This window comes from Peromyscus eremicus, chromosome 4, assembly GCF_949786415.1.
Source record: "Peromyscus eremicus chromosome 4, PerEre_H2_v1, whole genome shotgun sequence".
Taxonomy (NCBI): domain Eukaryota; kingdom Metazoa; phylum Chordata; class Mammalia; order Rodentia; family Cricetidae; genus Peromyscus; species Peromyscus eremicus.
In genome coordinates, this window is record NC_081419.1 from 14,787,804 (window position 1) to 14,803,027 (window position 15,224).

General features: G+C 50.6%; 1 protein-coding gene across 3 annotated transcripts; it reads left to right on the top strand.

Annotated features, from left to right (window-relative positions):
* Window positions 1-816: 816 nt before the first annotated feature.
* Npdc1 (neural proliferation, differentiation and control 1) lies at window positions 817-6,638 on the top strand. 3 transcript variants are annotated; one of them, XM_059259099.1, is made up of 9 exons: window positions 817-1,123; window positions 3,682-3,828; window positions 4,853-4,996; window positions 5,115-5,285; window positions 5,415-5,481; window positions 5,561-5,648; window positions 5,730-5,809; window positions 6,041-6,137; window positions 6,239-6,638. In XM_059259099.1, exons 1-9 carry the CDS (start codon window positions 1,012-1,014, stop codon window positions 6,329-6,331), a joined length of 999 nt encoding a protein of 332 aa, XP_059115082.1. In that variant the 5' UTR covers window positions 817-1,011; the 3' UTR covers window positions 6,332-6,638. The 3 variants fall into 3 exon arrangements, with proteins under 3 accessions (XP_059115082.1, XP_059115081.1, XP_059115083.1); XM_059259098.1 differs by having other exon boundaries at window positions 818-1,123; window positions 5,112-5,285; XM_059259100.1 differs by lacking the exon at window positions 817-1,123 and having other exon boundaries at window positions 3,734-3,838; window positions 4,798-4,996; window positions 5,112-5,285.
* Window positions 6,639-15,224: the final 8,586 nt, after the last annotated feature.

Here is a 15,224-nt window from a genome sequence, read left to right on the forward strand (position 1 = left end):
AGATAGCGTCTCACTGTGTATCCCTGGCTGTCCTGGAACTTGATATGTAGACCAAGCTGGTCTCGAACTCACAGATAACCTCCTACTTCTGCCTCTCGAGTGGTGGGATTAAAGGAGTCCACCATCACACTTAGCTTCAACCTTGCTTTCTTGACTGAGTCAGTGGGAGGTCTCTGGATGGGATGGGGTGTGTTCTCAGGGGACTGGAAGTGAAGAATGAATACAAGGCACCGTGAATGCTCCATGTTGTGGCTCAAGGGAACTGAAAACCATTACCTGGGACAGTGACCACCTTGGACAGCTCCCAGACGCCTGTCAGCAGCAACGTCAATTTACTTTTGCCCCCTTGTGGACTCACTCGGAAACTGGCGTTAGGAGCGATCTAGTTGTGAGCCTGCTGCGTTTGCTTTACTTCGTGGCTTAGAAAAGCCCGGAGGCGTCTCTGAGTACACCTGTGCGTCTCTGTGCACCTGTTTATCCTTTGATCCGGTTTGCAAGCCTGCAACGGCCAGCCTGGTCTACACAGCAAGTTCCAGGACAGCCAGTGTTTGCTCCTGGTGTTCGCCTAGTCTGAGGCCCTCCGCTCTAATAGGGTCTACGGTTTGGCAGTCGGACCACTAAGAGGAAGGCATGTATCTTGGGACGCCCACAATCCTAAAACAGATTTCTGGGTAATGAGAAGGTATTCTGCTGCAGAGGCTGGAGGGCCCGAGGCACTTAGTCGCCTGTAGAAAGGGGACCCTCAACAGGTCGCAGAGGGAGGGGGCTCAGCCTGGAGATGTCCCGCCCCCGCAGGTGGAGCGCGCAGGCGCACTCCCTACACGCTCCTCTGGCCGCTGATCCTCCATCGCATCCCGGATCCTTTGCCGCAGCGTCAGCGCCGCCTCCTCCTCTTTTCCTCTTCCTCCTCCGCCCCCTCTCGCTTCCCGGCTTCTCCAGTCACGGTTCCCGGAGCCGGTACTGAGCCCGGGGGCGCGGGGTGCCATGCTGCCCGGGTGGCGGCGCTGAAGCATGGCGACGCCGGTCCCTCCGCCTTCCTCGCGGCACCTGCGGCTGCTGCGGCTGCTGCTCTCCGGCCTCATCCTTGGAGCGGCCCTGAACAGTGCCACCGCCCGCCGCCCGGGTGAGCTATCGCTCTGGGCGCAGGCTGCGGGGCGCTCCGGGGCCGGGATCGCCGGGCGGGGAATCCTAACCCCCGGCGCCACCCTCGTCCTCCCTGCCACCGCCCTGGCTTTACCCGGGCCCGCAGGCCAGGCAGGTCCGGTCCGCTGGGCACGGATTGGGTAAACAGGTCAGGCCCGTTGAAGGCCAGGTTGGATGAGTCTTCTCTCAGGTTCCTGGGGGCGAACGTAGATTTCATGAGCTTCTGGTCTTTGTTTCTGGGTCCCTGAGCCAATTCGGCGTGTGTCTCCGGATGTCTTTCTGGGCGTCTGCAGCCATCTGGTTCCCGGTGGCCCTCAGAGGGGATCCTGTGTCTTTGTTTCTGTGTCTCTGCCGTTTCCAATCGGCAAGGTTGTTCCCGGTGTCTGTGGGCCTTTGCTGCTGTCAGCCTTGTCTTGGGGTGGGTTCCCATGGCAGAGTCTAAGAGTTCCAGGCCCATTAGGGTCTCGTTCCAACTTAGTGGGGTCAAGCTGCCCCCATCCCCTGCCCTGGAGGGCACAGTGCCACCCTGTCTTCTGGACTGAGGTCTGTATGTTGACCCTTCAAAAGAGTGTGAGCCCAGTCTGGGAAAACATTCTTGCCAGATGGGTCCTGAAGCTACAGGATCCAAATCATATCTCCCCGAAGGGAGTGAGGTGGGAGAGGGTGCCCATATGCTCATTGAGTTCTGGGACTCTGAAGGGGAGGTGCTTTGAGCCCAGCTTACAGATGAGGAAACGGAGGCACTGAGAGGTGACTGGTTTGTGGCACAAATGGGACTCGAACGAGATTGTTCTGTGTGTGGGCCTTAAGAGCCGGGCCGGCCTCCTCCTGGGCAAACAACCCTGGACTGAAGGTTGACGTGACTGGAAGAGACTCTTGGGGAGGGTGGAGGGCCAGACCAGAGGTAGTACAGGCCACCTGCTGACGAGCCTGCCTCCCCAGTGGAGCCCCTCAGGAGTGGGACTACAGGGCCGGTGCTGAACCCCTTCTTGAGCAGGTGCTGGCCTCTGCTCGTTGGCCATGGTAGCTGAATACAGAGACCTAGCTTGACCCATCTGTCCCTAAGCATCCCCTTACCACACCTGGAGGGCCAGTAGCCCAGCATGGGTACAATACCAGTTACTCTCCAGTTACCATTGTTCGTGGGACCTCCTCATCACACCCAGGCTGGAGAGGGTCTTTCTATCCAAGATTAAACAATACGCTGGTGGGCTAGGGAGGTCCTGCAGGCCCAAACCAGCCTTGTGCTACACACCTCTAGTATAGATCTGACGAGGTTATCAGCACCAGGGGCAGGGACTATGTGGCTCCCTGGAGCTTAGCTGGTGGGTGGAGTCCATGTAAACCTCCTGGCACAGGTTTAATGTTTAACTATTCCAAGCCCAGATCACTGTCACTGGAGTCTGGTGATCCAGCCTATGGAGGATAGAAGGGCCTGGCCTGGGATTCAGTGTCACACCTGCCATCAGGACTGCTGGAACTTCTTTCCAGTAGATGTAGAGTGTCAGATTACAAAAGGAAACTAAGCCAAAGGCTGCAGAATGTTCTCCACATCCCAGGGGGCCGACTGGCATTGCCTGTGGTGTGCTGTGGTGGCTGGGCTAAGGAGAGGAAGGACTGGATTGGCCAGAGACACTCACCAGGCAAGGTTGATGTCCTGCTGGGTATTCCCTTGGCTCTGCTGGCTTCCTGGGACAGGGACCAGGGTCCCAGGTTGGAAATGTTCCTTAGTTTTGAAGCAACTGAACTTATACACCCCACAGGAGAAACTGAGGCATGAGGGTCACTGTTCTATCTACCTCCATCAGCATGGTCCTAATTGGCATGTGTAAGCAGAACATCACGCTCTGGGCTCCAAATGAGGAAGACAAAAAATGTGACTGGGAACTATGACTAGACTGGCATCCCCAGTGCTGTCCAGCCCAGGCCTCTCAATGCCCTCATTGTATCTAGATAGCTCCATCTGAGCTGGTCTCCCAAATACCAGTGGCTTCTCTCTGCTCTAAAGACAAAGGCTAGGCATTTGTTCTGTGGCCTGCTAGACTATGCTCTAGGGTTGTAGGATTATGTGATGGTGTCTAGGGAGAACACCCAGTGTTTAGGAGAAATGGCTACCCAGCATCCTTTGCTGCTCCTGAGCCAAAGAGAGAATAGAGCTCTGTCCTCAGTAGCAATCTGGATGAAAGGTCCTGGCTCACTCTGAGCCACACAAAGGTCAAAAGCCAGCCTTGGAGGACTATACAGTCCTTTTCTGGAGTCTGACTGGACAGTTAGGATCAGTTCTTCTTTAAGGGTAAGGCTTAGGCCTGGAAGCAGGACTGGGAGGAATGGATGGGGCAGGGTAGTTCTCCAAAGACTTGGGACTGTTGGCTTCCTGATTCTGAGACTTGGCAGCAGGAAGGCAGGGCCTGCCCAGAACAATGGCAGGAGACAGGCCTGGCCAGCTCTGTGGAAGGAGGGGTTTCTAAGCAGGGCTGCTGTCGCCCTGAGACTCAGCCAAGCGGGCTGAGATGGGCCATGCCTCTGCTTCTTCCTCAGACGCTCCCACCTGTCCTGGAAGCCTGGACTGTGCCCTGAAGAGGCGGGCCAGATGCCCACCGGGAGCGCATGCCTGTGGACCATGCCTTCAGTCCTTCCAGGAGGACCAGCAAGGGCTCTGTGTGCCCAGGATGCACCAGTCTTCTGGTATGCCAGAGTATAGACTCAGGGGAAATGGATGGGTGAGATCCCTTCCCTCCCTTCCTGCCTTGCCCTGCAGGCCCATCCTCCTGAGCTTTGTGGAGCACTCAGGTCCAAGACCAGCCTGGAACTCTTGTCACTCTAGGAGTGACAAGCCCTTTTATCCTTTCAAGATGGTGCTAGCCCAGTGTTGGAACTAGGCTGAGGTCTATGGCAGTTGAGTCCTCCTAGGGTAAAGGATGACCTCAGGAAGAGGAGAGGTCAGAACATTAGGGCTTGGAACATAAGTCTGCCAAAAGCTGCCCCAGGCGTCTGCGTCGGCACTCTCTAGGCCACCGGCTCCTTCCTTTGCTCACTTACCCTGTACACTCCACACAGCATGTTTGGAAGTACCAGCCCTGTGATAGTGACAGCTGTCCTAAAGTCTATCTGGATGTCCCTTCAGGTGATGAGGGTTTTCCCCGAGAGGTGCTGGGGATGTGGCCAGCCAGGGTTCCTGGGAAGAAGTGGTAAAGAGGGGCCCTGAGAAAAGGCCAGAGGACTGCTGGAGATTGGGGTCCCACGTGGGAGGTACAAAGTGAGAACCAATCGGGGCCCGGCCCCCTGCCCACCCCCACAGACTCCCTTTCTGATGGCGGAACTGGGAGAAGCCTAGATATTTGGGTATACGTTGGTTTCTCTCCGTTTCTTCAGGATTTCCTTTCTCCTCTTGGGCAGAGAAGGTACCTGGGGGTGGTCAAGGTAGGAAATGGATTGTCTTAGTGCTCTGCCTAGCTCTCTGGGCACACTAGGATAAGGGATTCTATTCCTTTCCCCTCTTATGGGCCTCTGCACATCCCTTTAGCCTTTTTCTCCACCTCCCACCCCCCATCCCCTGGTACTTAAAGAAGCTCCCTCAGCTGTCGCCATGGTAACCCAGGATGGTGAAACTTTGGATGGGTCCCTCCATCCATCTCAGGAGACTGCCTGCTGCAGGTGTTGTCTAAAGGGTCTGGGGCCTCTCTCTCTGATGGCCCCTCACACTCCTCAGGGGAGGACCTGCCCCAGCCCAGACTGGAAGAGGAGATCGATTCTCTGGCCCAGGAACTAGCACTGAAGGAGAAGGAGGCTGGGCACTCAAGGCTTGTTACAGCGCAGCCCTTGCCTGAGGCTGCACAGAAGCTCCTGGAGCCTGGTGAGGACCCCCACCCCCACCCCTCATCCCCACCCTCTGCCCCTTGCTCGCTTCCCTGACCCTGCTTCTTTGAGTAAAAGTCAAGGCCCGCTGACTTTATGTGCCTGCCTCTCAGCAGCTACTCTGGGATTCTCACGGTGGGGTCAAGGACTGGAGCCCGGCCTCCCCTCCACTCATGGAACCTCCCAGCCCACGCCCCACGCCTCCTTGGGCTCCCCTGTATCTTCTGGGCCTGTGCACATGTCCCCGCTGGAGCCCCAGGGCAGACATGGAAATGGCCTCACCCTTGGTAGGTCCAGGTTGGCAGTAAGGGACAGGCATGTGGCGGGTCGAAGGAGGAGGCACAAAGGAGATGGGATGGGAGGCAGACTAAGGACCCTGCTCAGACGGCTCCTCACAATGCCCCTCTCTCCCACAGTGCTGATCCTGGCTTTCTGCTTGGCGAGCACAGCCGCCCTGGCCGTGGCAGCCCTCTGCTGGTGTAGGTGAGTCGCTGACCCCAGCTGGTGGGCGGGGTCTGACCTTCAGCTCCGTACCAACCCTCTCAACCCCAACCCCTTTCAGGCTACAGCGAGAGATTCGCCTGACTCAGAAGGCCGACTATGCTGCCACAGCCAAGGCGCCCACTTCACCTTCAACACCGCGAATCTCGGTGCGTAGCTCCTCCCCCACCAGGCTCGCTCTTATTCCGGGCGCCCCAGCGTTTGCTTGACATTTCCGCCCCCTTCCACAGCCCGGGGATCAGCGGCTGGCGCACAGCGCTGAGATGTATCACTACCAGCACCAGAGACAGCAGATGCTGTGCCTGGAGCGGTGAGCGTCCCTAGCCTGAAAAAGCAGCCACTTTCCCCCTGCGCCTTCGCCCCACCCACACACCTCACCTGGTAGCCCTTCCCCACCTGCACCCAACCTCTTACTTTCTAGCCCTCCCCCCCCCACCCCTACCCCAGCCCACACCCAGGGCAACGGCAGATTGAGCACCTACCTCTGGGCCCCTGTCCCCTGGAGAGTGCGCAGGGGACTCAGCTATCTCACCCCCGCTAGGCATAAGGAACCTCCAAAGGAACTGGAGTCAGCCTCCTCCGATGAGGAGAACGAAGATGGCGACTTCACGGTGTATGAGTGCCCAGGCCTGGCACCGGTGAGTGCTCTGGGGGTGTGGACGGGCTTACGGGCTAGGGCGTCTCCTCATCTTGCTGTCTCAGGCCTTGCTGCCGGGAGCTTGACCCAGGGTCTTCACAGACAGGGGAGATGGAGGTGCGCAACCCGCTGTTTGACCATTCCTCGCTGTCGGCACCAGTGCCCGGTCCCCATTCCTCACCTCCGCTGCAGTGACTCCTAGGGTGATGCCCACTTGCCTGCAGCCCACGGCCCACCGATGAGAGAAGCAAGTCCTGGTGTTCCCCATGGAAAAGAACAGCATTGTGACCCTCTGCATGCTTCTGGCAGGAGGGAGGCACCAGCCCCTGGGCTTCCTTGCCAGGGAGATTCTCCACCTTATGCGGGAGACCTAGCATCTGCTTGCACATTCTCTGCCTGGTCTGAACCCTCAAACTGGAGGGACTAGTCCAGGACCCCTAGAGCCCAGGCATGGGTAGAGAGTTCTGGAGATAAAAGCCAATTAAAGTCTTTTTCAAACCTGTGAGTGGCTTCTGGCCTACCTCCCTGGGAGCCGTGGTGGATGGACATTGAGTGAGGGCCTGGGACCTTCTCTGCACCTCCAGAGAGAGGTGGTACCTCTATAAGGGACTTGGACTGGAGGAGAATCAAACACAGGCTATCCCTCACCCTCCACAGTGGGGACTCACCCCTACTACTCACTCTTCTGCCCTAGAGTTTAGGAATAGCAAGGGCAAGAGGATCCCAAAGGTGGTGAGATTCTGAAGACCCATTCTGTGGGATAAAAAGGGTAGGAGAGGGAGTAGTTTGCATATGCCTTGCTGTGAGTAGCCAATGCCATTCCAGGTTGTTATCTACCTAGGACAGAAAGTTAAGGGAATAGCCATATAGGCCTGTGGGATTCTTACAGGGGACAGACTCCTGGACCCCTATAATGAGTTGGTGGGGGAGGGAGACAGGCCAGGCAGAGAGACCTGAGGAACACAATGTACCTACAGCCAGGTACATGAGGCAGGGATTTAAGTAAGGGAAGTTATATTGCTTAGAGCCTTACCTGCCCAAAGCATGTGTAGAGCTGGGATTTGACTGGCCCTGTCTTCTATATGGTTTGGAAAATGATCTGTGACTATGACAGCTGACATACTTTTAGTCCTGAGTGTGTGTGTGTGTGTGTGTGTGTGTGTGTGTGTGTGTGTGTCTTTGTTTGTTTGTTTGTTTGAGGTAGGGTTTCTCTGTGTAATAGCATAGCCCTTGGCTCTCCTAGAACTCACTTTGTAGACCAGGCTGGCCTCGAGCTTTCAGAGATGTGCCTGCCGCTGCCTCCTGACTGCTGGGATTAATGGCATGCCTAACTAAGTGAATGTGTTGAAAGGAGCCTCCTGACTCCTTAGTTTTTTCTCTGATAGTTGTGCCGCCTGCAGGGATGGGTCAGGATCCTGCTGAGCACACGACTTCCTTTGTCCCTCTCCATTGACTTTCCTTCCTGTAGAATGTGCGCATTGGCTTCAGTCTATTCTCTGGAGACTCTATGGCGTCTCCGATCAAGAAGATAGGTGAGCTGGACATAGCGGCCATGCACTTGGGAGGCAGAGGCAGGCAGATCTCTGTGAGCTTGAGGTCAACCTGGTCTGAGTAGCAAGCTCCAGGCCAGCCAAGGCTACATAGTCAGACCCTGTCTCCAAAAATAAACAAACAAACTTAAACAAACAAGTAAATAAAATTTAAAAAAAATAAATGAAAGAAAGAAAACCTATTAGAAGTGGTCCCAGTGTTCCCTTGTGTCTTAGTTAGGGTTTCTGTTGCTGTGAAGAGACACCATGACCACAGCAACTATTTTTTTGTTTGTTTTAAGATTTATTTATTTTATGTACATGAGTGCTCTGTTGACTTTATGCCAGAAGAGGGCATCAGATCCCACAATAGATGGTTGTGAGCCACCATGTGGTGCTGGGAATTGAACTCAGGACCTCTGGAAGAGAAGCCAGTGCTCTTAACCACTGAGCCATCTCTCCAGCCCTGACCACAGCAACTCTTATAAAGGAAAGCATTTAATTGGGGTGACTTACAGTTCAGAGGCTTAGTCCATTGTTGTCATGGTGGGAAGCAGGGCAGCATGTAGGCAGACATGGTGCTGGAAAAGGAGCTGAGAGTTCTACATCTTGACCCACAGGCAGCAGGAAATGGTCTGTCTTACTGGGCATGGCTTGAGAGTATATGAAACCTCAAAGCCTACCTCCACAGTGACACACTTCCTCCAACAAGGCCACACCTCTTAATAGTGCCACTCGCTATGGTCTTACTGGGGGCCAATTACAATCAAACCACCACACCTGGGTCCTAGCTGACCATGGAGGGCAAGGGCCCAAATCTTGGTTGTCCTTTTTGAGCCTCTTATCCTCATTGGTGTAAGCCTCCAAATTTTGGTAAACACCCCCAAAAGACTGCTTTACTAGCTTTGTGATTTATTTTATTTTATTTTTTGGTTTTTTGAGACAGAATTTTTCTATATAGCCCTGGCTGACCTGGAACTTGCTCTGTAGACCAAGCTGTCCTGGAATTCAGAGATCTGCCTTCCTCTGCCTCCAAGTACTGGGATTAAAGATGTGCACCACCCTACACCCGCCTTTTTTTGTGTTGTTTAGCTTTGTAATTTTAGGTTCTGTGTAACATTTAGATAAAGCTTAGAAAACAAAATTTTAAGTAAGTCTTGATTTTTGCCATGACTCAGTTTCCCCAAGCAGTTATTCCCAACTCTAGTAGTTATCTTGATTAGACATATATTCTTTTTTTCTAAAAATTCTTTTCTAAAAGTTACTGTAAATGTTACCACAATATCTAGAGATTTTAATAACCTTTAATCATTAAACATTCATCGTTTTAAAATCCTACCCACAGATCTTGTACTCAACTCACTCAGTCCTTCTGTAATTTAGTGTTAAGGCTTTGAATTTTTATTTTGTCCTCATCTTTTATCTTTCAGGACAAATTCTCATTTTATTATATAAAATCCATCCATATCTGAAATATTATTTTCTTTCCAACCAAAATTATATCCTTATCAACACCTCCCTTATCTCCTGACTGTCTCGTATTTCATTTCTATAAGCAAGATTTCAATACAAATGACATACATGGCCTAGGATTGCAAATGAAAATTGCCTGTCCATACATATCATTAAACTCTTAAGTTTTTCCCCTGTTGTAAGTCTCAAGCCAACCTCTTTATTGCTTTTTTTTTTCTTTTTCTTTCTCACTTGCATCTTACAGAGTTTGAGAATAGAGAAAGTTTTACATTTCAGCAAGAGCCTGTGGAATTATCAGAGACCTTTGTTGTGTGGCATTCACCAGAGAAGACTGCTTAGACATGGGTTTAAGCCAATAGGAAGTCTTTATTAGCTGGTCAGTGACTATACTGGGTGTTCGGGATCCCAGTGTAGCACTGAGCATTTCTCAGGATGAACTTTTAAGCACAAAAAACATATCCTGGCTTGACATATTTCAGTTAACAAGAACAGTAAGCCAGAACTACAGAAGCCAAAAATCAAGGTTAGTACATTTAGGGACTTTCCCAGAACTATGGATTTTGATGGCGTAGGCCTTTGTTTTAGTTTTGGTAGGTGGTACTATCTGTCTACACGCTGAGTTTTATGGCCTGGATGGTACTCCTATCATGGTGTCATTTGTGCTAAGGTCTGGGGCCTTGTTACATTCCCCACCAGCCTTAGTGGATGAGTCAAATCTTGTACTCATCTTGTTCTAAAGAAGTGTAGTTGGTCCATTAATTTTACTGAACTGATACATAATTGGCCATATGGTTTAAGACTGCAGGCCCAGTCAGTGCTGACAGCAGAGTGTTACCAGGGAGACTGAGAGCACAGAAACTGGCATCAATTACCTGATGATGTATGTCTTTGTCTCTTTGTCTTTTTGAGGTTTTTTGTTTGGTTTTTAGTTTTTTGTTTTTGAGACAGGGTTTCTCTGTGTAGCTCAGGCTGTCCTAGAACTTGTTTAGTAGACCAGACTGACCTCAAACTCTCAGAAATCTGCCAGCCACTGCCTCCCAAGTGCTGGGATTAAAGGCATTCACCACCACTGTCCAGACAAGTTTTGTTTTGTTTTAAATCATGGCAAGATTTTTTTTTTAATTGCTCTTGATCAACTAGCATAGAAACAATAGGTTTTTTGGGGGGAGTGTTTTGTTTTTGCAAAGCCATACAGAGTTTTCTTTATCTCATGAGAAGTAAGTCTTAGCCTCCCCAATTTTGTAGGATCACTCCTGCAAGGGAATCTAACTGTTATTTTAATGCATCTGGCCCTGATCAGCCTATCTACTTAGTTTGGAGAGCATCAGAAGAGGCACATTTAGTCAAATGAGTCAGAGACCAAGTGGTCTCAGGGGCTCAGTAATATTGTTGTTATCCATATGAGGTAATCCGTAAGACAGAATAAGAGGTTAAAGGTTTGGCTATTAGACAATTGCAGTCCCTTGTAAGTCCTCTAATGTTCATTTGGGCTGACAGTCTGGTTAGTTCCTATGCTATGTGTTATGGGGGCTGGGTGTCTAAGCATAACCAGCAGTCCTGGCTGAGTTTTGGCTACGATTGGTTAATTCTATCCCCAGGGTCCCTTTCTGTGAGGTAGAGTTTGATTCCCTACATTTTTCCTGTTTTTCAAAGGTCAGAATCTTTTTTTTTTTTTTTGTTTTTTTTTTTTTTTTTTTTTTTTTTTTTTTTTTTTTTTTTTTTTTTAAAGATTTATTTATTTATTATGTATACAGCATGTATGACTGCAGGCCAGAAGAGGGCACCAGATCTCATTACAGATGGTTGTGAGCCACCATGTGGTTGCTGGGAATTGAACTCAGGACCTCTGGAAGAACAGTCACTGCTCTTAACCTCTGAGCCATCTCTCCAGCCCCAGAATCTTTTTTTAAAGGAACTTTCCAGGAAGCCTTAGTTTTATACCCCAATTTTTGCAGTAGAAAAATCCCTTGTTTCTGGCTACCACGGGGCCCAGCTGTAGGGCATACATAGAATTATAAACTGTATTCCCATCTCAAAAGATAAACTCCTGTATCTTTCCCTTCTCCAGTACACTCAGATGTTTAAAGTGGGCGTCAGTGAGCAAAGGTCAAAATGAATGTTGCTGGTTGCTGGTCTGTAGTCACACTAGCTAATGCCTTCCCTGTATCTGTTTTTCTTAGTTCTCAGGTCCAGGTCTGAGGGCAGTGGGGACTGGACCATAACCCTGTCTTCCACAGTTCTGAGGAGGAGGTAGAGGGGCAGGGAGGGGCAAGGCCTGGGGGCTGGTGAAACCCTAATTTCAACGAGTGCATAGTCTGGAGACAGTCCATTTGGCAGCATCTGTGGCTTCCATACATTTTGTGTGGTGGATTGATGGTGTAATACCAGCTCCCTTCACAGCCGTAGGGATGGAGATAATCGCAGTGTAGAGTCCATTTAAAGTTGGTTTCAGTGCCCATTGGGCTACCTGCTTGACCCAGACAGTGTCACTGGACTGTAACATGGAAAACTGGTGGTGGACTCAGAGGTCAGCTGGGTCTCTAGGGTAGTCCAGGGACTAGACTTTAGGGATCTGGAGGGCCAGCAGGGACTTGAGGAAGGAATGCTGGGAGCGTTCTGCCAACTGCTGCTCTCTGACCTGGGAAGTAGTTGGGAAGATCTTCTAAACAAAATCTCATGGGGATAAATCCCTCCCTATATGGGGTGGAGTGGGCCAAAGCAGAGGAAGGAGGCTTACCTGTTCTTCCCTGGACTCTGAGAGTTTTGTTAAAGTTTGTTTGTCTGTTTAACATCCTGTTTATTCTTGCTCCTGGCCAGAACTCTGAGGTCTGTATGTACAATGAAGTTTTAAATATATATCTAAAGTTTTAGCTATTAATTGAGTTTTTGGTCATGAAAGCCAGGCTATTGTCTGACCCCATTGCTAGGGGGAGACCAAATCAGGGGACCAGTTTCTGGAAGAGCTTTTTGTTTGTTTGTTTGCTTGTTGGTTTTCGAGACAGGGTTTCTCTGTGTAGTTTTGGTGCCTGTCCTGGATCTCACTCTGTAGACCAGGCTGGCCTCGAACTCACAGAGATCTGCCTGGCTCTGCCTCCTGAGTGCTGGGATTAAAGGGGTGCGCCACCATTGCCCGGCACTGGAAGAACTTTTTAAGATACTGTTGAGCAGTTTTATCAGGGTAGGGAACACTTTTACTCACCCTGGAAAGGTATTTATAAAAACTAGCAAGTACTTTTATCCTCCCTCAGCAGGCCGGATCTTGGGTCAGTTTTCCCAGAGTTCACTGGGTTATTGGTCTCTCAGTTGGACCCTTGGGCAAGGCCCTCTGTTTTGGATTCATTTGAGCCCAAACCTGGCATCCAGCTGAGACATCCTGAGTTAGGCTGTCTAGTTTAGGTATAGCATACCTTGGTCTGGCTGGGCAGTGGTGGCACATACCTTTAATCCCAACACTCGGGAGGCAGAGGCAGGAAGATCTCTGAGTTCGAGGCCAGCCTGATCTACAGAGTGAGTTCCAGGACAGCCATGGCTACACAGAGAAACCCGGTCTCAAAAAACCAACCAACCAACCAAATAAACAAACAAACAAACAAAATACCTTGGTCTGAGTAACTCAGAAAGTTTTGTGGGCCCCAGATGAATAGCATGGTGAAGGTTGGTTACCAGAGTCCTGGCAATTCTGCCCTCTACCAACCTGTGGGACTGAGTTGTCCATTTCTTCTTTACCATGAAGTCTCAAGCACCGGGCCATGTTAGGCATCAGAATATCAACCGGCCCCATTGGTTTTAGGGCTGTTTGTCAGCAGCTAGATTAGCAGCCCAAATGAAGGACAGCAATGTGGAGGGGCAGCCAAATAGCCTCTCTTAGAACCAAGACTTCTTTTAACGTCCTTTTTCCCAGCGACAACAAGCCTCCTTTCTCTTTAGATAATACCGTGGACATGCCCCATAGTAAAAGTATACCGACTAACTGCCCACGAATATAGTGGTGGACTATCCTTTTCCCCATCAGAGAGCCTGGGTCAGACCGATCAGTTGTACTCTCTGGGCCGAGGTACCAAGCTTGGGCCCAAATCGTTTTGGCTAAAGTAACTCTTGCAGCTCCCATGTACCTGGTTTCACCTTTCCTCTCCTGACGGTCATGGATGAGCACCGGCGTCATCAGGAAAGAGGGTAGCCAAATTGATGGTGGTGCCTTTCTCAAGCCAGACTGAAGAGTGGGCCGGGAACACGGCCTGGTACTGGGTCACACAGTCATTAGACAGCCAGAGTTCTGGTGCTCCTCAGAGGAGGACCTCAGCCGCACGGTGGGGTGCTGTGAGTAGAAGATCTTGACCCAGAGTTAACTTGTTTGTTTTCATCAAACTAGCAGTATCTGAAGGGCAGTGGTGGCGCACGCCTTTAATCCCAGCACTCGGGAGGCAGAGCCAGGCGGATCTCTGTGAGTTCGAGGTCAGCCTGGGCTACAGAGCGAGATCCAGGAAAGGCGCAAAGCTACACAGAGAAACCCTGTCTCAAAAAAAAAAAAAAAAAAAAAAAAAAAAAAAAAAAAAAAAAAAAAAGTGACTTAAATCATGAAAGAGAAAGGAGTGAAACTTTCTCTTCTCCTTCGGGCTCGGCCCAGGGGAACTTCCCCTTCCCCAGGGCTGCTTAGAGTAGGCACGGAGCAGAGGGAATGCTCACCTGGGGGAACTACTTCCCTGTCCCTGTGTACATCCTCTTAGACAACAGTCCCCCCTTCATGGGCAGCCTGGCCCTTCCTCACCTCCACAGGGGACCAGCCCTGACAGCCAGCAGGAGTAAGTGCTTCTGCTCCTGGAGTGGGACAGGTGGAGGGGTTTTATTTGCTTGTTTTTGTTTTGTTTTTTGTTTCTCTGGGGAACCTGGCAGAGCCAAAGGATTCAGGTTCTCAACAGGAGAGGGCACAGGTCTTAAACTAGGTGAGAGGAGGGTCTGACACCAGAGAACTCCGGTGGTCAATACAGGGAAGCACACTGATAGAAACACCTAACTGTGAACTTGGATGGACTATGTCTTTGTTTTAGTTTTAGCGGGTGGTGCTGTCTACATGTTGAGTTTTCCTGCCTGAATGGTGCTTCCAACGGGAGTCAGTTGTGCTAAGGTCTGGGGGCCTACTAATGTCTCGAGTAATGAACTTTCTTTGTAAGCAAAGGAAGTCAGGAAGACAGAGGCTACAGAGGACTCTTTATCCTTTAACACTGGGATTGCAGTTTTAGACATGGATGACGTTTATTCCTCTGCTTCTAGCACGGATGCATGTAGGGTTGAGTGCTCTGGGAGCACCAGCATCCTCTTCAGCTCCGGTCCCCTTGCTCTTTTTATAGCAGTCACTCCTTAAAAACAGAAACGGCATCCTACTGACTATGCTTATTACATTCTGTACAATTGGGATCATGATCTATCGTAACCATACTCTCTGTTTTGAATGGGTGAGTTTATTACGTATACAACAAGCCATGTAAAAGAATAAATAGCAAGTAGCAGGGAGAAAGACAGATTACAAAACATCATCAAATTGAGTGCTCAAAACATCCAGCACACACCAGGCGGTTTGATCCTGGCACTCAGGAGGCAGAGGCAGGTGGATCTCTGAGTTGGAGGCCAGCCTGGTCTACAGCGTGAGTTCCAGGACAGCCAGGGCTACACAGAGAAACCCTGTCTCGAAAAACCAAACCAAACCAAGCATCCGGTGCAGATTTACTGGGGAAGCCCTGCTGAGGCATTCAGTTGGAGTTTGTGACAAAGTCCTGAGCAGAGCAGACTAAATCCAAATAAAACAACATTAAATACAAGCAGAAAGAAACCTCAAATCTCGGCTCACAGGCATCCAGCAGACACCAACTAGGGAAGTTGTGGCAGTCAGCTGGAGTTCCCAGTTGAGCCATCTCTCCATGACTGACCTCTCATGGCCAAACCTCCCGCTTCTTCCTTCTGTAGGCGCTTTAATATCACAGAATAAACCACAGCCCTTCTGTTGCGAATGGTTTTTTTTTTTTGTTTGTTTGTTTTGTTTTGTTTTGTTTTTCGAGACAGGGTTTCTCTGTGTAGCTTTGCGCCTTTCCTGG

Bases quoted from the DNA above. Each gene is read 5' to 3' on its own strand.
- Npdc1 (XM_059259098.1), top strand. From the start codon at position 1,012: ATGGCGACGCCGGTCCCTCCGCCTTCCTCGCGGCACCTGCGGCTGCTG. The intron at 5,482-5,560 runs GTGAGTCGCTGA...AACCCCTTTCAG, and splicing joins GCAGCCCTCTGCTGGTGTAG to GCTACAGCGAGAGATTCGCC. The intron at 5,649-5,729 runs GTGCGTAGCTCC...CCCCTTCCACAG, and splicing joins CTTCAACACCGCGAATCTCG to CCCGGGGATCAGCGGCTGGC.